The 25,094-nt window shown below is 33.3% G+C and overlaps 4 protein-coding genes across 11 annotated transcripts in view; 2 read left to right on the top strand and 2 right to left on the bottom strand.

Moving 5' to 3' along the window:
- Positions 1-25,094, top strand: part of LOC103873306 — a 728,778-nt gene that overhangs the window by 94,116 nt on the left and 609,568 nt on the right. The gene's annotated exons all lie outside the window — the stretch shown is intronic.
- LOC103873436 (high affinity nitrate transporter 2.6) lies at positions 105-23,610 on the bottom strand. 8 transcript variants are annotated; one of them, XM_033272605.1, is made up of 4 exons: positions 8,648-23,610; positions 6,841-8,544; positions 2,715-4,665; positions 322-2,627 (listed from the first exon to the last, which is right to left on the bottom strand). In XM_033272605.1, exons 1-2 carry the CDS (start codon positions 9,473-9,475, stop codon positions 7,756-7,758), a joined length of 1,617 nt encoding a protein of 538 aa, XP_033128496.1. In that variant the 5' UTR covers positions 9,476-23,610; the 3' UTR covers positions 322-2,627; positions 2,715-4,665; positions 6,841-7,755. The 8 variants fall into 8 exon arrangements, with proteins under 8 accessions (XP_033128503.1, XP_033128496.1, XP_033128497.1 ...); XM_033272606.1 differs by having other exon boundaries at positions 322-2,799; positions 2,887-4,665; XM_033272608.1 differs by having other exon boundaries at positions 322-3,007; positions 3,092-4,665.
- LOC103873456 (uncharacterized protein At2g29880) lies at positions 5,472-6,106 on the bottom strand. Its single transcript, XM_033273463.1, has 2 exons — positions 5,756-6,106; positions 5,472-5,663 (listed from the first exon to the last, which is right to left on the bottom strand). The coding sequence occupies exons 1-2, from the start codon at positions 6,104-6,106 to the stop codon at positions 5,472-5,474; spliced, it is 543 nt and encodes a 180-aa protein (XP_033129354.1).
- Positions 11,795-12,571, top strand: LOC103873455. The gene has a single exon (XM_009151860.2). The coding sequence runs from the start codon at positions 11,795-11,797 to the stop codon at positions 12,569-12,571; it is 777 nt and encodes a 258-aa protein (XP_009150108.2).

The following is a 25,094-nucleotide window of genomic DNA, read 5'->3' as shown; positions in this document are numbered from 1 at the left end:
TAATTTAACCGTTATGCGGGTAAATCGCAGGTAAGTGGGCTTTTATCTTCTGTCTTCTCTTCTCGTTTGGGCTTGTTTTCTTCTTGGTCCACTTTGGCTTTTCCTTTTGATCCATAACTGAAGCTGTGTCGTTTTGTCTTTTGTTTTGTTTAATAGATATAACTTTAAACATCAACTAGATTTTGATCCGCGCTTCAAAAGCGCAGATTATTTTGGATTATATATAAATTTTGATAGGAAATAATATTTTGTGATTGTTGTACATTATTATATTACGAACTGTATGATATGAAATATTTTTGGGTATTCGTTTGAGTTTTCGGGTATGTTTTTCTGTCAGGTATTTTTTGGGTTTTCGAGTAATTTTAAGTTTTTTGGATATTTTAAATCTTTTTCGAGTCTTAAATATTCGAACTGATCCAGACCTATTATGTATTCAAAATTACAGATATTTTATAGGTATTTGAATTATGGATATAAATCTATAAAAAAAAGACCAACCTTAACCCAAACATTAGAATTTCAAATACCTAATTAAGTCCAAATGTCTAGAATCTGAAGGACTCAAACTCGAAATGAACCGATCTGTACCAACCCGAAGATTCTATGGCCATGCTTATTGTATTTCTCATTATTATTTGTGTGCATTTATAATAATTACATTTGTTAAATTGGTGAGACCTGAGATTAATTTACGTATTTTTGGCTAATTTAATAGTACAGATTTGTAGAGTTTATAATATAGTTCTTAAACTTATATTAAATAACAATATTTTATAATAATTATTTTTTTCTTTTCTATTACTATATATTTAAAATGATTACCAGAAGTCGGACCGATAAACCAAGTAATCTCAAGTCTCACCTATCGTCGACTAATAATTTTTGAAACTGGAACCAGCTACATCCTCAAATTCACATGCCCAAAAGATTTATATGTTGACGTACAGATTTTACATGTATTTATAGTTCAAATTATTATTATTTTTAATGTTAGTGAGAAAATTTTATTCTGAGGAAGCAAATTATAATATTTGTTACAAATGAAACTGATGAAATACGAAATTATTGCTCATCGCGGCAACATACACAAAATATCGTGATTGTGATTTAACCAGAATCATATGTTAGTCGAACGTGTTAATTTGCACGTATAGATTGTAATACGAACACATATTTCAGTTTATAAAGTAAATTTATTTGGTTAGCCTTTTTCTTGTGGTATTTTAAAAATAAATAAAAAGGCAAAACGCGGTAAATATTTTTTTTTTGGAAAAAATGGTAAATATTCCAGTTGGTGAAAGGCATATAAACCGACCAAACATACTAAACTCTCAGGTTGATAAAAAAGGCATACAAAATCTCAGAATAATAAGGACAAATCTCAGCATAATAAAGAATAAATTATTTAGACTATGGTATAGTTAGAGAAAATAATGGAAATATAAAAAAATAACAAATAGTTAATGAATATGTCCAACAAGTATAAGTAGATTTTTTAAAACTCCTTCCCTTTTACTACTAAACTGAAAAGTAAAGAATGTTTAAAAGATCACAAATATTGCATCATAAAACTGTAATTCTAAAAGTTACAAATCACATTTAAGCGGCCACAAACGTGTAGCCCGCCCACTAGTGCCAAATTAAATAAGAATACACATAATTTTTCGTTTTCCTATTAAAAGCATACTAGATTTTGACCCGCGCTTTCAAAGCGCGGGATTTGTTTCGTTTTAAAATTTCTGTCAATTTTTTTATTATAAGATTATGCAATTAATATAAAATAATTTAATCAATTAACAATTTTTTTTTGATTTTTTATGGTTTATAATATACTTATTTGTACTCATAATTTACAAAATTTTATTCTTAGTAATTGTTATGTAATTTGTTTTTTTATTAGTAATTGTAGTTATAATACTTTGTTAAATTCTTAAATCTAACCTATAATCTTTTAACAGAACTGAGTTTTTTAATTGATAGTGGAAAATACAAAAATATATTCTACACAAATGAGCCTCGTGGGTTAAAGTTGGGTTTGCATGTATTACGGTCCAATAAACTAATATTTGACTTTGTAACCATTCCGTTTAAACAAAAAATAACAAAATGTAAACCTTTTTTTAAAAAAATTCTCTTGATATTTTTTTCTGGAACTCTCCCGACGATTCCATTCAAGGGAGAAACAGAGGTGCGATGGGTCAAAATTTCATATCCTACAAAACAATAACGATCTCGAAGCAAGAGATTGAAATCTGTTTGCCAGCCATTACAATCTGAGGTACTGTTGATTTCGATTTGTCTCCTTTTTCTCCTAATATTTTTAGTTTTTCAGTTCGGTACATGCAGAAGACCAAGAGGACGATCTGGTTGAACATGAAAAGTATTTTGATGCACGATTTTGATTCATGATACTATACTCTGAAACATATAGGAGGTTACCATTATATTATCAATTTTTCAGGCACGATTTTTAAAGCCATTACCTGACTTGATGCTTGAATTTCTTGAATGTTTTTAGTGGGGAAAGTCAATCACTTATCACGCTGAACTCCAGCTGGTTGTTGTTTTCCATTGGCATAACCTCATTACCTTGAATCATTGTAAGTGATGTATCCCCACTGTACCTGTAATTTACAAAACTACATATTACATTAACTTTTTACACAAAAAATAGAGACGCTTCGAGAACATAACATAGCATTAGAATTCACGTATTTTTAAATTCATCTACTTGTGGTATTGCCGGATTGATCAACACTTGAGAAGCGTCAAATGCGTTAGAGATTTGAAGTTGTCCTGAAATTATATAACAGGTTCAGTTAACGTTAGTCAAATTTTGATAAATATAGATAGTATAAAAAAATGTGTAGATGAAATTGTCACCTCTAAACCTTACAATTTTAGCCCAGCTTAACAACAAACCACCATTCCATCTTCTTCTTTGAAAGAAGAGTAGAGAAGCTCGGCCAAGTTACACCATAGGCAACATGGTAACCGAACATCACTATCAACATATCAATAATCAATAACAAATCTTAAAATAACAAACTTACTAAATATATACAAATTGAATTATACGAATCCTTACTTGATGCCACGAAGGGTGAACTCAAGTTTCTTTCTTTCCTTGCCACCGGTAAATTGAATTGACAATCCAAAACATGTCCTAGCACATCTGAACAACCAAGAAAATATTATAATAGATTAGTATTTTTACCTTTCTAATATAAAGTTAAATGTCAAAAGAATTATATATTCACCTACTAAGAAAATTTCATCAAGCGGTTCAGATAAAACTGTCTGTAAGTCATCAAAACAAAGATACAAATCGTCATTAATGTATTGGACCGATTAATGGCTGTGGTTTGAGAAAACACCATCTTGTATGCATGATCTGTTGATCGATGTTATCCTCTTGCAGGAGTCAGGTTAAAGTCCTGGATGTTTCACCATGCACCAACCGGAAGTAGCCTTTTCTCAATGTAAGTCATTTTGCATGTTGCAGTGATTTTTCGACCCTTTTCCATGTTAAAAATAGGAATGAAATTGGTTAGAACGAACATGAAACATGAATTCGAAAATGGTGCGACTTTTATTACTTTAGACAAACAGGTCAAAATATAAGTCAAATATAAATCTTACATTCTCATCTGCTAAGATGATCTCCATGGTGTCGCCTGTTTGTTGTTTCCATGTGTGTAAGACCTTAACATGCACTGCCCATGTTGTTTTCCAAGGCTTCAAATCCTTAATAGCCGAAAATTTCATAATAGAAGCCATAAGTTCTTTCGTGAGGTCTGTGGTTTGTGACCTTGTCGATGGGAGCATGCTCTATATTTATATTAAGAATGAGGTATTGTGAGTGTTTTCAATTTAAGCCGTGAAAAATGTGGAAATCGTGGCCAGCTGAATCAAGAATATGCCATATGCCTAAATTTATTGTTGGCTTTGATGATTTTCTTTAATTTGGTTGCCATATTTTAGGAGAATCTTATATATATTGTTAAAATTATTTATTATGCACTGATTTTGGTTAGTGAATATGGCATATGTGATATGCCTAATATTATGGCTAATTTAATGATAACTCAAAATTTGGTTACTATATTTTAGGAGAATCGCAACTTAATTTTTATTTCTAAAAGTTGTTATATAGATTGTTAAAGATTTTAATAATATCAAAATGATTTTTAAAATAGTAAGCAGTAAATATCAGAAAATATAATATATATATATATATATATATTATAGTAAGTTATATAGGAAAGCATTTTTAAGTGAAAATTTATAGTGTTAATTTTTCACATTACACTAATATAAAATCTCCACGAATTTATTTTACTAAATAGTATAGATTATATAATTGAATTTTTCATATAACAACTCTTTCTTAAAACTTATGGTTTGTAGGTATGTTAAGGTTTAGTGGCTGTGCTGCTCAAAGTTAGACTGTAGTGATTTAGGGTATCAACTGTATTTTTTAGGGTGTATAGTCTGTATGTTTTCAAATAATGCCTGAAACTAACGGTTTGAATTATTGAATGTAGTTGGTCTGAAAAAATCGACACAAAAATATTAATGCTTGTACGTAATATGTAATTGTTTTGTAGATTAGATGAGTTTCGACTGGTGTGATATTTGTGGTGATTTAGAAATTGGAACCTTGGTATTGGATCCAGGAATGTAATTGAATTTGAATGAATTCATAAGTAAAAGCTTCTGCAGTATTTTAAAAGAATTGATGAGATTTTAATGCATTCATCCAATTCTTTTTATGATGGATTTTAAAGGAGTATACATAAATTTGATAGAATACTAAAACTGTTGAAATGTATATTTTAAAAATTTCACGAATAAAATATTTATTAATATTAAAACTGAAAGAAAAATAATAATAAGTACTACAATATTTTATTGAGTGTAGCAATTTTATTATAAAATCATAAAACTAATAAATAAAATCTATGGATCATCTTAACTCGTAGCATCTCTCCACATATCTTCTGCTATAGTCTTTCTCCAAGTATTTGCATTTTCTCTATCTTGCTCTTGTGTTCCTAAAGGCTCTTGAACAACTTGATTCGTAGTCGTTGCAGATTGTTGAGTGTCTTCTTCAGCAGGAAATTCAGCAACATCTGATCGGCATTCTTTACGAAGGAAGTTATGCAACGCTGCACATGCTAATACTAATCCAGCTTGTTTTTTGTAAGAAAAAGGAGGTGCAGATTTAAAGATCGCAAACCTCGATTTAAACATTCCAAATATCCTTTCGATCACATTTCTCAAACTAGCATGACGAAGATTGAATAATTCGGATGCAGTGCTAGGATCACGTCCTTGGCCAGTCCATTCTTGTAGATGGTATCGAACACCACGAAATGGAGCCAAAAAATTGACTCGATTTGCAAAGCCACAATCAACTAGATAGAATTTACCTAAAATGTATAAAAGATAAATATTAATAATGGTTAGACATTCTCTGTATGAATCTCATCTTCTTTTTCTTGAAAATCATTCTCAACTTCAAAAGCTTCAGCATTTGCATCATCACCGAGTCCAAATGAGTTGTTTCCCCTTGCTGTAGCACTTTCAAAAATGATTTGTAAGTCTTCAAAATCTTCAAAAGTGTTGTCCCGCATATTTTCAGAGTTTGGATGTCCCTGGTGAAAATATGAAATATCAAAGTGAAACTTTTTTAAAAAGAAAAATTTAAAAAGTTAATAAAACTTTGAAGAGGAGTTACAAAAATTACCTTAAAATATTCTTTCCATACTTCATCTGGAGCTGTGAATCGTTTTGTGATAGGGTCCCAGCCAAAACCAGAGCTACATCGCAAAAGCTCAGCATAACCATTATATTCTTTTCTCAAAGATTTCATTCGATTTGTGTAATGCTTGTAACTCTTATTGCATCGAAGCTGTTTGTTTAGAACCGGTAATATCTTCGCCTCGACTGTTGTTTTGGTCATGGAGCCATTTGAATCACGCCATCCCCGCCTGATACCATCAACTAGAAGGCGCATCAACAATTGACTCTCTTGAGATGTCCATTGCAGATATCCAGCTCTAGCTTTTTTTGGTAGTGACGGTTCTCCAGTTTCCATCCTAATACAGAAATAATATACTTTTATTAGTCATCTTTCACATTCATATAAAATCAGATTATATGATATATACACACGTAAGTGATTATAAACATATAAAATACAGAAATAAAAACTCATGATAGACAAAAACTATTGGAGACTACTGGAAAAAACGCCATGAAGTAATGATAACAGAAACAAAAACTAGTAGTTTAACTTTTGGGAAAACTATACTTTTTCTTGATGATTTTTTTTACTTTGAGAATGACTGGATACGCAGTGATGTATATATAAGAGAAGTGATCTAGGTTTTGTTTTTTTAAGAAAAAGATAAGAACTATTTTATAGGGATTCGTTGCTATATGGTTGAGTATGATAAATAAAAAAAACGTTTTTTAAAAATGGTTTGTTGAGATTTTAACGTACTTTTTGACAAATGAAAGTACAGAGAGATGTTATTATTGTGTTTTCACACGAGCATAACAAATCTCCCCACAAAAGCAAAGAATTGGTTCTTTGTATTTTGATGGAAATTTTCCATTAAATTCTTATCAAATAACATTACTACAAAATCTATCAAATATTGAATAACAACAGAATTTAAAGTAACTAAAAAAATGATTACAAATGCTTAATCCAATAACACAAGAATTTAAAAGAATTTATGAAATCAATAATTGAATAACAGTGGAATTTAATGGAAACTATAATTCCTTCTAATTCTATCAAATTTCTAAATCCAATACCCCCACCTTATTGTTTTGTATTGTTGTTTGTATTTTTCTATAGTAATGGCTGAATGTAACTGGTTTGAATTTTTGCAGGTAATTAGTTTGGAAATAATCGAGAGAAGGAGGAAAGTATATTAAATATGCTTTAATTGTTTTGCAGAAAGTAAATTAGGATTGGTTGTAATTAATGGTGACGTTTTTAAAAAAAAAAGCAAAAAAAGGTAGTGACAGTTTCTTGTAAATAACTTGAAAACTCGATGGCAGAATCCTAGTAGGGATTCTGCTTTAATAGTATAGATTAGTATTTGACCTGGAAAAAAAAGGCAAGCTTCTAGCGCCTTCAGTAGATCTACATTTTTCTTCAGAAATCCAACCCAATTCCGATATTTTAGCACATCTTTGTTCTGATTTTGATAACTTTCATAAAACTTTAGTTTTCCACTCTGCGATCTTCACGTGATACTAGTTAAGTTTCTTCTTACTCTTTCTAAATTCGTTTGACTCGATTTGCTTCTGAATAGTAAAGAGAACTCAAGTCAATTGCTTCTTCTTTGGTCTTAATAATCGCCCGCATGACGTCTCTCCAAGGAAGAAAGGTTTCTTCATGTAGACTTTTAAGTTATGACTAGTTGCGTCTTAAAACACTCCTTCATTTTCAGTACTTGATCCTTGAATCAATAGTTTAATTTTCTAAGACTTTAAAGACATGGCCCAATAAACATAGAGAAAACTGATGGAGAAGCCATTCATATAGAACAACATTTTACATCACGAGCACCGGGCTCACTGAACCTCACTTATCAAGCCAGGATCTTACTCGGCACATCTCTCATAAGAGGAAACATAAAACAAGAAAACATAAAGCTATCTTTAAAAAAAAGCTATCTTTAAGGATTATTTATATGTGGAAAAAGATTTTATTGTGTTTATCTTTCACTAGACATGAGCTGGAGTTCCAGTCACCGGTGTTGGAATATCAGCCAACATAGCCTTCCGGCCTCTCTCTGACCGGCTGTTTTCAGCGAATTTGATACTTCCCTCGTGTAGTCCTAAGCTCTTCTCTTCCTTTGTCCATTCCCCTCCATAATAATGTTCCTCCTTAGATCTTTCTTCGTGTTGCGATGGCCTCAAGAACATGCTTCCCCACTGCGGGAAATGTATAAATGCAACCGGAAGAGTACACACAACCGCCATAACACCCATCAATGAAAGTCCTTCAGCTGTACTAAACCTTGACGAGGAGAAGAAAAGAAGTTGAGTAACTCCTGACCCAAAATTTCCTCCAGCGCCAGTTAGTCCTGAGATAAGCCCAAGAGAACGTCGGGAAACAAATGGTGCCACACCGAAGAGGGCTCCACAAGCGGCTTGTGTGCCGATGGAAAAGAGCATCATGGCTAAGATAGCTATAGGGAGTGAACTAGCACGACCGAGCCAGATGCAGAACAGAGCTCCAACGGTTTGTAAGATCCACAAGGTCCATAGCCGTCCCCTCATGCCAAAGAGGCGTGCAGCTACATCTGAGGCGTAGCCCCCGAAGGGACGGGCGAAGAAGTTTGCCATACCAAAGCTGGCTGCTATTATACCGGCTGTGTGAAGCGTTAGGTGAAACCTATCGTAGAAGTATTCAGAGATAACATTGTTGATGGTTAATTCAACTCCCATAGAGAATCCGTAAAGAACGAATAAGATCCATGTTCTATAGTTCTTCACAGCGAACCAGAATACCTATAAAATAATACATAACAAGAAGGAAAAAATATGATGAAGATCGCATATACTTGTTATTTTATCTTTAGATATTGATATTTATAATATAATATTTAATTACCTTGGAGAATTTGTCTTTGGAAACTTGACCACTCTTTTGGAGGGTACTGAGGTTACCATCAGGGAGATCTTGGCCGAGAGTGAGGACCAGAATGCCCATAATGATCTGAAGAAATCCGGGGATGAAGAAGGCGAACCTCCACGCCGTGAAAGGAGTGGCTCCGGTGAGTTTGATGACGTGGTACACCATTGGCATGAGTAGCTGAGTCACGCCTCCTCCCATATCTCCCCAACCTCCGGCACATCCGTTAACGAGTCCGATAATTTTTCCATTAAACATAACGCTAGTCCAGTACTGGCATGACACGAATGTCGCTAAGCAAAAACCAATCATGAAGCGCACGGCTAAGTAGCTTCCCGCATCAGATACGAAAGACATGAAGAAAACAGCTGGAGCCGAGAGCAGAAGAGAGAAAGCTGTGCCGTAACGTGCCCCTAGAAGGTCACATACGGCACCCATAGCGAGTCTTGAGAAAATGGCGCCAGAGACGGACGCGACTCCGGCGTTTCCTATATCAGTTTTATTCAGGTCGAGGTTGTCGCGGATTACGGGGACTAGAGGTGCGGCCGCGAAGGTGGAGATGAAGCAAGTGAAGAAAGAGATCCATCCTAAATGGAAGGCTCGCATGTGTGGTTTGGCGAAGGAGAGTGGTTTGAACACTTTTGCTCTGTGTTCTGAGTCAACCGGGATGGCGAACTTAGCCGTGGGATCATCTGATCGGATGGCTTGAGACGAAGGGCCATCTTCAACGGATAAGGAGAAGACTTGTTCCCTTGCCCTGACTCCATGCAAGGAGCTCCCGATAGAGCCGTCTTCATTGGGGGCCATTGATCTTTTGTTCAAAGAAAATGGGAGAAATTAAAGAAAGAGTCTAGCCAGAAGAGGGTTGTGTTTTCTTCTTTGTTGCCTTCGTTGTTTTTTCTTGTTTTGGGTGTAAGTTGGAAAAGAGATATTTCATAGCAATTTATAGAGGAGTTGGAGTATTGGAGATCTCGTATGGACATGGTGGGTATGGTTAGGTGGATTTGAATAATTAGTTTTATTATTATTATTGATCAGAACTTATGTTTAGTTTTCGTGGCTTCGGAAGTAGTTCACGTATGCATATTGCAAATTACGTGCCACGTTCACTATAAATTGTTTATGTAGTTATCTTAGTACCTTTCATTAATTACTTGTACCATATTCATCTCTAAAATCAGAACATTATTTTACCAAAAAAAAACTCAGAACTGACTGGTTTTCTTCCCCTACCACATGCAAACATAGCTTTTGCGATTAATAGCGGTTGTCGGCGTTTTATAAAAATCATACAAACCGCTACAAACAGCTTTACACCGCTTCAAACCTCAAAATTAATAGCTGATTCTCGATATAGCGTTTGCGGTTGCGGACCGTTGTGAGAGCGTAAATTTTTTAATTCTTTTTGTAAACATTATGTAAATATAAAAATAAACAAATATAATAAGTTTTTATAAATACTAATATGTATATATATATACTATCATTTTATGTATATAATTTTTATATTTATTATAATACTATGATTTATAAATAATTTTTATATTTATTATTATTTTTTTTTTGAAACACAACTTCCATTCATTAGATAATAAGAAGTTAGGTGGGAGCTAAACCCCCTCCAAATACACTCAAAACTCTGTTTCGCAAGCACATCTGCTGCTCTGTTATTTTCTCTCGAAATCCAAGCAAAAGAAATTGAATCAAATTCATTCGCAATGCAGAGAATATCTGCCACGACACTGTATAGCTCTGGTAATGCATTACCATTCTTGATGCTATTGATTAGCATTTTGGAATCTGATTCACATTTAACCTGATAGAATCTCATCTCCCTGCACTTTTTCAGTCCTGCCCGCAACACTATAGCTTCTCCCATTAGAGGCGAGAACACTTGTAGTTCCAGTCCCATGTACTCCCGTGATTTTTCGTGTGTTGAGATTGTCCATCCCAGTCCAGCGACTGTTGAATCCACTCTCCAAGCCGCATCTGATCTCAACAGTGCGACAGTTTGTGCCTGCAGACAAGTAAATTATTTATTATTTACTATTTTATATTTATTATTTATAATTTAATTATTAGGTTTTAAAATTCTCACTTTTATAATTAAATTTTTTGTCTATTAAATAATTTTTTATTAATTGATTTTTGCATCTGTGGGTAAACCAGTCAAAAATATTCTATAAATACAACAATTTTTAAACGTTAAACCAATCAAACGAAACATTTAATAAAACTTGAAATCACACCCATCCGTTACCGCAGATTCATGCAACCGCAACTGCAATCGATACATTTGAACGATACCCCATATAATAACCGTAACGCACCGGCACCGCTATGCAAATAACAAATACGTTTTTATATAACGTGTCATTTTCACCGCCGGCTTAGCGTCCATTTTGTGTGTGCGTAACTAACGTACAACTGTGTTGAGTAGTCTGCCTCTACTGCATGGAGGTTTTCCAGCTGATTATAGTAATATATATTTTATTTTATATTAATCTTTAATCTACACGTAGTTCTCAATCGTTGATGTAGATACAAATGTTTGACACTTTGACGTTAACTAAAGGCCATCAGACCGCGTACGGCTCGTTGCAAAACTTTTAAATATTGATTTCGGTTTTTCGTTTATTTATTATCCCATGTGGTCGAGTCACCAAATTGATTTCGTTTTGAAAACTAAATGAAAAAATATATTTTCACAAGTCGTATATAATAACTTATCAAAAACTCATGAACTATTGATAACTTTCGCGTTTCATTATTAATAAATAATAAAATTCTAGACAAATCGCTAATGATAATATACTCTCTCCGTATCACTTTAAGTGGTGTATAGAAAAAAATTTTTGGTCTCAAAATAATTGGTATTTTCATTATTCTAGATAGAATTTAATACTATTTAAATTTTGTGACCAATTGCAAAATACTGAATTTTTTTATTAGTTGTACTAATTTCATTTAATAATTTTTTTATGTAACCAAAATAAATTGTATCGAAGTTTGTATTTTCTTAATATAAGTAAAAAGACCTTAACAATCACTTAAAATGGTACAAAGGAGATTGGGAATGGAAGACATATCTCATTCTGGTATGATTGCTGGTCGGATAGAGGTGTGATGTTTGATCTTTTGGATGAGAGAGGCATCATAGATTTGGGTATAAGAAAGGAGGCTACTCTCGAGGAAGCGATCATGAATTTGCGTAGAAGAAGGCGCCACAGATCAGATATTCTTCAAGAAGTTGAAAGGATACTTGATTCGGTGAGAAGTAATATTCAGGGTGAGAGAGATGATGTCAGTAATTGGAAACGGAGGTCGGGATTCAGAGGGGCTTTCTCAACTAATGAAACCTGGATGATGATAAGGGAGCCTAACGTGCAGTGTGACTGGTCTCAGAGAGTTTGGTTTACTAAAGCAACTCCCAAATTTGCATTTATAACCTGGCTGGCTATGAAGGATAGACTATCCACAATGGATAGGATTATGAAATGGAGCCAAGGAGTTGATACTGCATGTGTGCTATGTAAGGCTGCTATAGAGACTCGCAATCATCTGTTTTTCGAATGCTCTTATGCTTCACAGCTATGGGAGTATCTCGCAAAGGGTATATTGCTGGGTACTTATTCCATCAACTGGTCTTTATTGGTGAGGATAGTTACAAGTGGAAGTTTGGATAAAAAGGGAATGTTCTGCATTAGATATGCTTTCCAGACTGCTATCTATGCTATTTGGAGGGAGAGAAATCGTATCAGGCATGGGGAGAAACCTTTACCTATTGCCATGCTACAAAAGCTTACTGAGAAGGGGATTAGAAACAAGTTGAGTTTGATGAGTACAAGGAAGAGGAGAGGTTTAGAGACTGCTCTTCAATTTTGGTTTCAAACAAGACTTTAAATAGAATGTTAGAAATATTTTTAAAGTTTGATCTTAGTTTTTAAAGAGGATTACACAGGATGTAAAAAGGCTTTTTTGGTGAATAAAATTTAACATTCATTCAAAAAAAAAAAAAAAAAAATGGTACAAAGGAGTACTATTTAAAAATCACTCATATGCTAATGACTATAGGTATTCTCTTATGATCTCGAGCTTCAAATATGAAGTTTCTTACTTTGTTGCTATCAAATGCAATATAAAGACGTTAAGAAGAAAATAAAGAGAGCATAAGACGTCCCAACCCACTCTAGAAAGTCAATGGAAGAGTCTTGTGCTTAAGTTTGAAAAATCTAACCCAGGACGAGTAAGCTCAACTTGAAAAGATCTGAGGCATTTATGCCAGAGGTTCCGGTTCGTATACGTTTGATAATCTGAAGGGATGATTAAAAAAGCCGGTCTTTATCCCTGATCCTAAGGGATTAGTCGGGGCTGTAAGGCCCGAACCACTTCGTGACTTACAAAAAAGTGTTTAAGCAATGTATAAAATGATCCAGAGACATCCACCCAAAGGTATCCAGAATATAATAATTTTGAATGTTGCAATGAAACTAATAGTACAATTTTGGTGGAGGAGGGTATGTATATCCATACAGACACCAGAGTTGACCTGACCCCAAAAAAACGAAGCCTATGAGAAGAAGAGTTTCCTGGCCATTTCCGAACGAATATCCTCTTTGCATGCTCGCTTAGAAGGTCTTTGACACACACGATAGAACGGTTAGAGGACTTAAGATTTAGTCGCGGCGGTGCGAATGTAGCTGCTGACTGCCTCGCCGACGACTTTACAAGCGCATAGACATAATGATGGTCCATGAAAGAAATCAGAAAGAGAACAAGGCAATCGCCTATAAAAGAAAGAGAAGCGAAAAAAAGAGAGAAAGAGAAGGAGTTCTTACCCCGTTGACTACATATTCATTTTTTTTCTTAAGAATTCAAACTCGTATCATTTTTCTCCATCTCCTCAATACATTTCATTAAACGGAATCTCTAGTCTTTTCTCTTTTATATTTTAAATGATTTGTTTCTAGAAGCGATTACTGGTCTAGGATTCGACAAATTTGCTCTAATGATTTGTTGGATAATTACTTCAAAGAAGGTTTCATTGGCTAAGTTTTTGTAGTAGATGGTTGTTATAGTATTATGCAGAAGAAAAGTTAGTTCATAATTTTTTCTGGGAGTTGATATGGCCACAATAACGTTTTGATTTTATTAGTTTTATACTATAGATAATACTATTATCTAAAATTACATTCAAAGAAAGTGCTTTAAATGAACCTTTTTCAATGATGAAAATATTCACTTATTAGTCAAAATGAATTGGCAGGTTATATACCTAATGATAAGTTCACTTTATTACATCTTCCTCAATTTTGACTATCTAAAATCCATGAAAAGAAAATATATCTGTGATATAGTTTGTTAAAAAATTGATAACTTTTCAGTTGATTTAAGATTTCATCTCACTACGTATATATGATTTCTGCAAGTTTTATCCATATGGTAGTTCTTGTAATCACTAATCTAGACATAGTTTCATTATCAAAGTTACGTTCAGGGAGGATCGATTTCAAATTGGATTGATCAGGAAAAGTTTTGGTTGAATCAAATTTGGTTTGAGTAGACCGACCAAAGATTAGATCAATTTTGGTCTTTGTTACATCGGTAGTGACTGGTGTGTTATATATATATATATATATTTTTTTTTTCTTTTTTTTTACACCGAACTGCTATGCTACTCTGTTATTTAAATTTAAGGTGGTCAATGGTAATTATACCATAACAATCAATGTGACAAAATTTCCTATAAAAAGATCTTGTAATCTTAGATGCGGAGTCTGAAATTTCATTTTTTTTGCTCTTGCGATATGAGATATTTTGAAGTCCGAAAAACATATCTGCAATGTCTGTATCCCCTTCAATTAGGTTGCAAAACTTGGTCAAACTTGAGTCTCCTTTATCATCGCAATCAGATCCTTGCAATATATCCCAAAGCTCTAACATAACAAATATTGTAGCATGTTCTCCATTGTCCATCGCAGTGCTTCTACTTTCGAATGTAAAACAGTTTTATGCCTTCTTATGTTTTATGTCCCCATAAGTTGGATTTTTCCGATATTATCCTTCCAAACCCAACCACAACCACTGAATTGTGTTGAGGAAGTCCATGAACCATCCACCATACATAGATTATCCAAGCTTATGACTTGGAGTTCCTCACTACTATGCTCCTGTGTGTTGGGTGGTACCATCTCATTTGCATTGAACCAGACCTAACATTCACTTTCCACATATCAGACTAGCTCCAAAAGGTCTTTGTCTATCATCCTAACTAGTTTATCGTTTGAGCCTTCCAGATATACTAGATTATCCATGAGTAAAGGTCTATGTCGAGTTCTGGTTCAACAATTCTATTCTTCTTCCTAAATAGGTAATCCATATTAGCATAAATACTCGGTAGCAAAAGATGTTAGGAATAGATGGTGTTGTTGACAGAGAACATACTTGCAAGCTGGAGGACATTCAAATATGGCATGAGTAGCATTTTCTTCTGGTTCTCCACATCGCGAGCAATAGTTGTCACATCTCATATTCCGACGTGTCAGATTTCTTGTTACAGCCATATGTCATGTTATCATTACCACATATGATGACATATCTTATGAGGTGCTTTTACCTTCCAAGGAAAGGCTTAGAGTTTGGTTATACTAGGCTCCAAGACATCCTTATCTTCCTCAGTCTTCATTAGGTTTCGAGTTACCCAATATCCCGATTTAACCGTATCATACCCATTCTTTGTGTAAACAAATGTATCATAAAGATGAGTTGAGTTTACCGTCAAACTTTTTATGAGAGGAATATCATCAAGGGAAACATAATTCTCTAGTAATACAACATCCCATTCCTTTGATTCTCCATTAATGAGGTTATTGACTCTTATATTCAGGTGCATAGCAGGGGCAGTAGGTCGAGCCGGCCTAGCTTGTGTAGGAATCCAAGGGTCCTCCAAAATGTATTTTCTGTTTAATTTTCAATAGCAGTAATTTTTATATCGCCGAAATACTAGTCCATATATAGGATGACTGCTTGCATAACTTATTCGCAAATACGAACTCATTATGTAGTATCTTCCTCTCAAAACTCGAGTTACTAACGAATCTTGGTATTGGACTAGTCGCAAGAGTTGTTTTGCAAGTAAAGCTAGGTTGAATTCATGGATCATACAAAAACCAATTTTGTCCTCTTCTCTTGGTAAACAAATCTTTTTTCATTTTGCCCAATGAATTCCTCTCTTTGGTGAATTTAAGCTCAACATAATTGTGCACTGGCACTTGCAAGATTTTTACATATCTCCAACGGGATAAGAAGGTAGACATAACATATGTCGGAAGAACTAGCATTATAGATTTGATTAAGATTTCCTTCCCTCCTTTTGATAGCCATCTTCATGTCCATCCATTCATTCTATGAATTAATTTGTCCTTGAGAAAAGAAAAAAACTTGCATTTGGAGCCACTAATATCTGTTGAGATTCTTAAATATGTCTCATTTCCTCCTTCATTCTGGATCCCAAGTGTATCTTTAATTTGTTGTCTAACATTTGTGCTGATTCTTTTACCAAAGAGTTGAGAGGATTTCTCAAAGTTGATACATTGGCCTGATGCTTGTCCATATTTCCTGACTACTTTCATCACTTCTTCACATTCACGGGGCTCCATCTCACAAAAGAAAATGCTATTATCAGCAAAGTGGAGGTGAGATACCGAGGGACACGAGCGTGTGACACATATCCCTATTATTTTTCTTTGACTCTCTGCATGATTAAGAAACGAGCACTTTCGTGCATAGAATAAAAATGAAAGGATACAAAGGTTCTCCTTGACATAGACCTCTCTCCAGGCTAATATTTCCCCTTGATTGACCATTTATAAGCATCATGTACTTTACCAAAGTTATGCAACACATTATCATGTAATTCAAATTACCAAAAATCTCATTTTCTGAATAACTGCTTTGATAAACGACCATTCTATCCTATCATACGCTTTTCTCATATCTGTCTTAAAGACCATCCTTTTATTTCGTCCACTTGGTTTTGTTCTCAGTGCATGGAAAATTTCTTGAGCAATCATGATATTATCTGACATATACCTTACAACAACAAAGGCTGACTAGATTTATGAAATTCTATGAGGAAGAACTTTTTTAATCGCCATCATAAGACCTTAGAGACTATCTTATAGATCACATTGCACAAGCTAATGGGGCGGAACTGACATTTTTGTCGGCTTAATAATCTTTGGGATTAGGAAGATATTAGTATCATATAGTCCACTCGCCATCGATCCCTAGAATAGGAATTGATTAACCATATGAATTAAATATTTTTTTACAATATCCTATAATTTTTTATAGAAGAGAGCACTCATCCCACCCGACTCTGGATCTTTTTCTGGATGCATAGCAAAGAGTGCTAATTTCACCTCCTATTCAGTGACCGGGCGTGTAAGCTCATCATTGATTGATTCAATGATTGTTGTTGATACCTCATATAGTGCTTCTTCTATATCTTTTAGATTAGATGACTCAAAAAATTTGTCTAAAATAACTAATAGCAATGGTTACCAGTCCTTCATCATCTCCGACAACATTTCTAGTTGCATCTAAAAGCTGTGTGATTTTATTCCTTGCCCTCCTATGCTTTTTCTAGGTGTGGAAATTTTTTGTATTTCGGTCGCGTTCTCTTAGCCAGAAAACTAAATTTTTGTTTCTAGAACATCTCCTCTACCTTAAGAACATCAGATAGTTCTTTTAAAACTTCTGCTATTTCCTTGGTCGTAGAGTTATCATTCGAGTACAAGCCTTCCACCTTTTTTTTCAGATACTCTAAAAGTTCCTCTGAGTTTAAATTATGATGTCTCCTCCACTCGCTTAAAGCTCTGCGGCAACTCGAAATGTGGTCCATACTATTTGCGTCAGGAGAAAAATATGGAGACTTCCATCCTTCTAGAATGACTTGTCTTAGTTCTTCATTATTGAGCCACTTTTTGTCAAATTAAATTTTTTTTTCTCGTTGGTTTTGTGAAAATGTCTTCTAGGACCGGATGATGATCCGATCTCCACAACCTCATATACTTGACAACAGAGTGAGAAAACTTATCATGCCAATCCTCATTTCCAACAGCTTTGTCTAAGAGGCATCTGAGTGGTTTTTCCTACTCATTATCCTACCCATGATAGCATGTTTCCAAAAATGGAAACTCCAACATCCTACAATCGCTTAGCAACTACTTAAAAAGTAGAAATGAGATGTTAGTGTGTTGTCTTCCTCCTTCTTTCTCATTGTGACCAGTGATTCATTAAAATCTTCTATCATAAACCAAGGTCCAGATTTTGTTGTTGAAAAACGCGTAAAATTTTTCCAAACTTGATCTCTTCTTTCTAACACATGGTCATCATAAACAAACGTCATAAAGACGTTTATTCCATCAATGACTGCATGAACGTCAATCATTTTTTTACTTGAGAATAAAACATTTATTTGAAATGCATTTATAGAAAATAAAACTAAAACTCCGCTGAGTCCAAATGGCTCAATGATAAACAAACGATCAAATCCTAAACCGGCTTCAATGTTTGCAATAGTAACTTCTGATATATTTTCGGAGATAATTCTGACACATCTTTTCAAAGTGTCGAATTGTGAAATAATTTCCAATCTGTCGACAGTTCCAATTGATTGTCCTCATAGATGATGTTTGAATGGGTTTTTGGAACCCATCGAACTATCATTCTTGTTTGAACTACCTCTGCCCATCTTTGAACTATGCGATGTCGCTTTGTCTTCTCGGTTTGTTGGACCAGGAGACATGGCTGATCTTTATGCTTACGAATTTTCAACGTAAAATTAATTGTATTGAGATATTCAATGATATGTGTTGATAATCATTATTGTGTCACTGTCCAAATTCGAATACTGCACGCCACTAATAAAAAAGTTGAAGATATATATTTTTTTTGGATCTATTATTTTATATTACTTTGATTCGTAGTGAAAGAGAAAAGGTCCAATCTTTATAAGCAACGAAAATTCTTACCACGTGGGGACTGAGGAAGTCAAACGAAAACACTCTTCACCATTTATCACGGATGGTCGTTGAGTTGTATAAATTGTATAGATTTTTGTTTACCTAAAGTAGCAGCTACCAACTTGATGGATATTTTTTTTCAACTTAAGACGATTTAAACTTGCCTATACACGTGTAACCGCTTTCTGAAAATAATATTAGATTTTAAAGCGCAGAATATTTTACATTATAAATTTAATAAAAATGTGTCAAATATTTTGACAAAGAAATTAAAACAGGCAAACCCGTTTAACTTAAAGCCATCTTTTTTTTGATCGATTTCGATTAAATTCCAAACCTGCTTAGACCAAAAATCAAAAAAAATTGTTTATATATTCCATTAATTTTAAATAAATAAATAAATATATATATATATATATATATATATAGGATATTGTTGATATCTATTACTAAAAACTATATAGAAGCAACCACATGATTCAGATAAAATTAACACATATCAAAACATAAAGATAATTTCAAGCATTACATGCAAGTTTTTCAGTCATGGTTATTTTCTTATGTGCATTTATATGAGTTGCAATCTTATCAAAATATTATAGAAATTTTTTATGATAACATAAAATTACTTCTATAAATATATTTTTATGTAAATAATTATATTTGTTAAAATATTAGAAATTAGTTAGTATGAGCGCCAATGTTAAAATATTGTGGATACATTTATTACATGGTTTGAATAGTATTAAGAGGGCGCAAGATTATGGAACTATATCTTCTAAGTTCATGATATTTTTAAAAATAGGAAAAATATTGTTACTATTTTCTGGAGATATTTATTACTCTTGTTAACAAAATAGAGGTATATTCTCTAATTTGTTTAATTCTTTTAAAAAAAATTCTTTCGTTTTAAGAAAATTCGTGTAGAATAAATATATTGTTAGATTTTATATAGATGGCATTTGAATCTTTAAATTTTTAGATTATTTAAATGTAACTTCTAAAATTGTGAGTGATGCTTTAAAAATTGGATTAAATTTGATTATAAACTTGGATTAAATTTGATTATAAACTTGAAAAATATAAGTTAATATATTTGTATCATCTATATGAAATTTTTTATTAATATAATAAGTAGTACATTTACATAAAATAATAATTAGTAATAGAAAAAAAAGAATATGTATTAGACTATGTTTCTCATTATAATGTCACAAAAGAATAGCTGAATGTCTTCATTATAATGGAGCTCTTTCATATGATATATAATTAATAAAACATGATATAATAATTTTCCTTTTAAGCCGTGACATAATATTAAACTTTATAATGGAGATGTTTTATATGGTAGTTGACAAAATATGGTTGATATGCATCTGTTATTAATATCATAGATTTTTATTTAATTTGATTTGATAGGTTATTAATGAAATAATCCAACAATTTCATAGATTTATATTTAATTTAAAGTCTTATGTTATTAATGAAATGGTTCAACAACTTTTTACAGCACATATGTATAAAATTCAGTAAATAAGTTTTTGAATAAATTAATCCCGCGATTTAGAAATATTTTTTTAAAGTATATATAATTAAATTAAAATTTACATGAATTTAATTTTATCAAAATAAGATTATTCATTTATATAACCTGCCTCGTATCACTTTTATTTATATTTGTAGCTTTAACTTATAGTATGAATTTATTTTAATTTTTATATTGGTGAAATTTTTATTTTATTATTATATAAATTTACTATATGTATTCAATCCATCTGATACTTGATAAATATATTGAATTATTTTTAATTTTCTAATTTAAATATGTATATTAAAATATGAAATTAGTTATTAGTTTATATATATTACTTTAATATTTGTTGTAATAAGTTGAAGTATGTTGTAAAATTCATTAATATATGTTATTCTGTTATTTTATAATTTATAGAATAGTTAATAAATGGAATAAGTTACTTTATATTTATTAATTTTTTTAGTAATTTAAGTATGAATATAAATTATGTATATATAAATATTATCGAAATGTAATTTTTTATTCTATAACTTAAAATGAATTAATATTTGTTTATAATTATAGTTAATATCAATTATGAATTTCATAATTTAAAACCAAATATTAAAAAGAAATGTGTATTTACATTTTAAACAAAAAGGTATTAAAGATATTATTAAAATGCAATTTTAGAAACATATACTTAAGAATATTTTTTTAGATATCTTATTTTTAAAGTATTAAAATAATTGGTTAGATATAGTATATATTTAATAATAACTAAGTTAGTTGTAGGAGAAATAATAGATAGTTAAATAAATGTAATGATCCAAGCTAGACTATTTGTAGGTAGATAAAAAAAAAATTTCTATTTTAATAGTATTGATGTATATTAATAAATTCATCCCCGTATAGGGGCAACTCGGAACAAGATTTACAGACCACTGGGACATAAAGAAACATCAGGCTAGGTTACATGGGACCAACACCTTCAATACCCCCATATCTCAGGAAACAATTATCTATGCCTTCTCTAATCGCTTATATCCCTGAGTCTTTAATGAAATATGAATATTTGATTTCACCCTTTTGTTTTTTTTTTAATTCGAAAATTTCAAAATTTCAAATTTTCAACGAAGCACAGAGGGTCAAAGGCGACAAAAGAAGGCTAGGGAAATTTTTTCCCTCCTCTGCTGAACACTGGTGATTAATTATTAATCCAGTTACCGAGGCTTTTCACGACAGGGTGTCCAAGCCAGCACTAGAGCCACCACCGGTTTCCTTCAATCAAACACCCACGGAGGCGCCCCGTAGCCTCAACATGTAGGATCTGGAAGAAATCCAACTCTAAAAACTCTAACGTCGATTTCTGCACAAGATCTTCCACGTCACAATTCCGAGATGCTCGTACTCCTTTCTCTCTCAGAAGTGGTAGAGGGAGAGCTCGGAGCCGGTGAGAAGCAAACTGAAAAGAACCGCCATCTCTTGAGCGAGATCCCCCTAAACCAAAAACCTTTACCTCAATCGGCGACAGGCTCCAATTTTGATGACTGTCTATCGGCTTCCAACAACTTCCCGTCTTCCTCTATCATGGAGCGCCGCTGTACAACCTTTGAGGCACCAGAGCGGCGGAACCGCCATAGAGGTCAAACTTCATATCCTTACTGATTCACGCAAACTGAGAAAGAAGTACCTTCAGAAACCTCCGGATCTGTATTGCTCCGTCTCATTGCACATTTTCCAGTGGATGGAGACAACTACAGGTTCCGGCGACATCGCCTTCCGCCGTAGCTCCTCCACCCTAAAACAACGAAGCGATTAGAGAGAAAGTTGTTGTCGCACGTGAGATGCAATTTCCTCTCGTCTGTGTCAACTTTCTTGATTATAAATATATAATACTATATTCATATTAAAACTTGATGCACAAAAAGGTAGGGGTGGACACAAGCCGAATACTTGGTATTTTTGGTATACTTAGCACTTGGCTCAACTTGTACAAGTATTAAAATTTTGGACTTGTATTTAGTTTGTTAAAAATGAGTATTTGGAATTTCAAATAGTTACTAAAATGACGGATTTGAAAATTACTTGATTTCTTTTATTACTTGCTACTTATAAATTAATTGCTTGAAAGGTACTTGATAATTACTGATAAATTATTTGATAATTCGTTAGAATTTAAAGCTAAATAACTTTATTATATATAAAGAAGATTTCATTGTTTTTTCTACGGTTTAGTTAATGCTGGAAATATAATATATAAGAAAGATAAACCTCCAAGATTCTTATATAAATACATCATTTATGGAAATATAAACGAGTTTTTTAGTATGATTTATAATTTTTTTTTTTTATTTAGAAAAAAATGTTTCTTTGTTCATTACAAGTAACAAGCCAACAACGCCCAATAGTTATGTTTATTTTAATACTTAATACTTGATACTTGTCTTGTACTTAAAGTAATTTAAATAGATTACTTGATACTCGACTTGGTTATACCAAATACTCGACTTTACAAATCAAGTACCGATCAAGTAACGAGTAATCATGTCCACCCTTATACAAGGGTCACTTTGTAAATAATTTTTGGAATTTTTCTTCCAATATATGATATATAAAATATAAACAATGGTAGTTCGAGTATTTCCATAAAAATGTTGTTGTCTGCTTGTAATTGTTTAGAATATAATGTGTTATCTTATTAACAAACAATATCTTGGTATTTATACAAGAAATATATCCTAAGACAATAAGGAGTAGAAGTTTATTCTATCATTATCCTAAGATAGCTAGGATTTATCGTATATATTCTAGTAGTTATCCCAATACTCCCCATCAAGTTGGAAGTGTAAGATTTTGAATACCTAATTTGGATAGTAAATCTTCGAAAAGTGGGCGAGGAAGGGCCCTAGTGCGAATGTCTGCCAGCTGGTTCTTGGAAGTAACATCCTCCGTAGAAATGATCTTCGATTTAGCTGCGAACATGATGACAATATCTTTCAGTGTCTTTTGTTCTTTCATGAAACACTGGATTAGCTGTAATAGGAACACTACAAGAAAACAGCGGTATTCTGACGGACATTTCGACGGAAAATGAAATCCTCGGAGTATCCCGAAGAATTTCCGAGGATATTCCGAAGAAACACAAAATTTGGTTTCCTCGGAATATACCGACGGAATTCCGAGGAAACATCATTCCGTCAGAATATTCTTATGGAATACCGAGGAAAATTGTATTCCTCGGAAAAAACCGATGAATTCCGAGGAAATATTATAGACGTTAGAGAGCCGTTGGAGGATTTTAAAAATTCTGAGGAAATTCCGACGAACTAGCCGTTGGCATCGGAATTCCGTCGGAATTTCCTCGGTCTATCGGAAGGATTTCAACTATAAATACAAGCACCCCTCTTCCTCTTCATTCACTCCATATCTTCATCCTCCCTCTCACTCTCTTTACACACGATTTTGATTCATAAAAAAACATGTCTTCTTCAAATTATTTTCGTTCTTGGATCGATCGACCTCATTTGGATCCGAACACGAGATTGCTTACGGAAGAATACCAACGAGGTATAACCGAATTCATGGGGTTAGTTCACCGACAACCGGAAGCAAAAACAGATATGTTAAGATGTCCTTGCTCTAATTGTAAAAATAAAAAGGTTATTAAGGAGTGGGATGTTTGGACTCATCTATATTTGAGTGGGTTTACACGAAGTTACAAAATTTGGTATCATCATGGGGAAACTGATTATGAACATGGTAGTACTAGCAAACCTCAGCCAGCGGTTAGATTAGAAGAACCAATTAGAACGGATGTAGATTATTGTGTAGGTACTGAGCAGATGGTAAATGATCATTTTAGAGGGGAAGATTTACCCAATGCAGAAGCTAGGAGATTTTATGATATGTTGGATGCTGGAAAGCAACCATTGTACGAAGGTTGCAGAGATGGTCATTCATCTTTATCATCTGCTACAAGATTGATGGGCATTAAAACGGATTATAATTTGGCTGAAGACTGTGTGGATGCGATTGCTGATTATGTAAAAGGTATTCTACCCGAAGATAATGTAGCTCCTGGTTCATATTACGAGGTTCAGAAACTCGTAGCTGGTCTTGGTTTATCGTATCAGGTAATAGATGTATGCAGAGACAACTGCATGATTTATTGGAGGGCGGATGAACAGCGGGTTTCATGCAAATTTTGTGGGAAGCCTCGTTATAAAGATACGAGTGGAAGAGTTCCAGTGCCATATAAAAGGATGTGGTATTTGCCTTTGACGGAAAGGTTGCAGAGGTACGAGTGGAAGAAGAAGTGGGAAATAAAAAAGGTAGTTTTTAATTTATTAAACAATTTTTTAATTTATTAAACTATTTTTTTATTTATTTAACTATTTTTTTTTTAATTAAAAGGTCACAAAGTCGATGAACGACACGGTCTGGAAGGAGTTGTGTGCGCATTGGGATAAGGAAGAGAGGAAAGAAACTTCTTCCACCAACTCCAACAACCGCAGGAGCGACCGTAAAGAGAAGGGCATCTACAAGTATAACTTGGGTGCTCAATCTATTGCCACTCTGGGGGATCGCATGGTAAGTTCAACCGCTTTTTCTTCAATTATTTAAGTTTCATAATTTTATTTTTTGTGCATTTTTTCAAATTTCTAATGTTTGTTTAATTTATGTTTTTTTTCAAGGCGGAAGAAAATGAGGGCGAGCCGGTTGATGATCTCGCCCTAATGAAAAGGGCATATACCAACAAGAAGACCGGTCAGATTGATGATGGTCTTGTGAGGGACGTAGTCAGCCTGGTCCAAACTCAGGTGTATGACGAAGTGTCTCAGCTTCAAACCGATGATGACGATTCGGCGGCTTCGACCAACTT

The sequence above is a fragment of the Brassica rapa genome, chromosome A06, assembly GCF_000309985.2.
Source record: "Brassica rapa cultivar Chiifu-401-42 chromosome A06, CAAS_Brap_v3.01, whole genome shotgun sequence".
NCBI lineage: Eukaryota > Viridiplantae > Streptophyta > Magnoliopsida > Brassicales > Brassicaceae > Brassica > Brassica rapa.
The sequence above is the reverse complement of the archived record's forward strand: the minus strand, read 5'-3'. Positions and strand labels throughout refer to the sequence as shown.

Excerpts from the sequence above, each read along its gene's own strand:
- LOC103873455 (XM_009151860.2), top strand. The coding sequence starts at position 11,795 with ATGTTTGATCTTTTGGATGAGAGAGGCATCATAGATTTGGGTATAAGA.
- LOC103873456 (XM_033273463.1), bottom strand. The coding sequence starts at position 6,106 with ATGGAAACTGGAGAACCGTCACTACCAAAAAAAGCTAGAGCTGGATAT. Across the intron at positions 5,664-5,755 it reads TATGGAAAGAATATTTTAAG|GGACATCCAAACTCTGAAAA; the intron begins GTAATTTTTGTA and ends TATTTTCACCAG.
- LOC103873436 (XM_033272612.1), bottom strand. The coding sequence starts at position 9,475 with ATGGCCCCCAATGAAGACGGCTCTATCGGGAGCTCCTTGCATGGAGTC. Across the intron at positions 8,545-8,647 it reads CCAAAGACAAATTCTCCAAG|GTATTCTGGTTCGCTGTGAA; the intron begins GTAATTAAATAT and ends ATTATTTTATAG.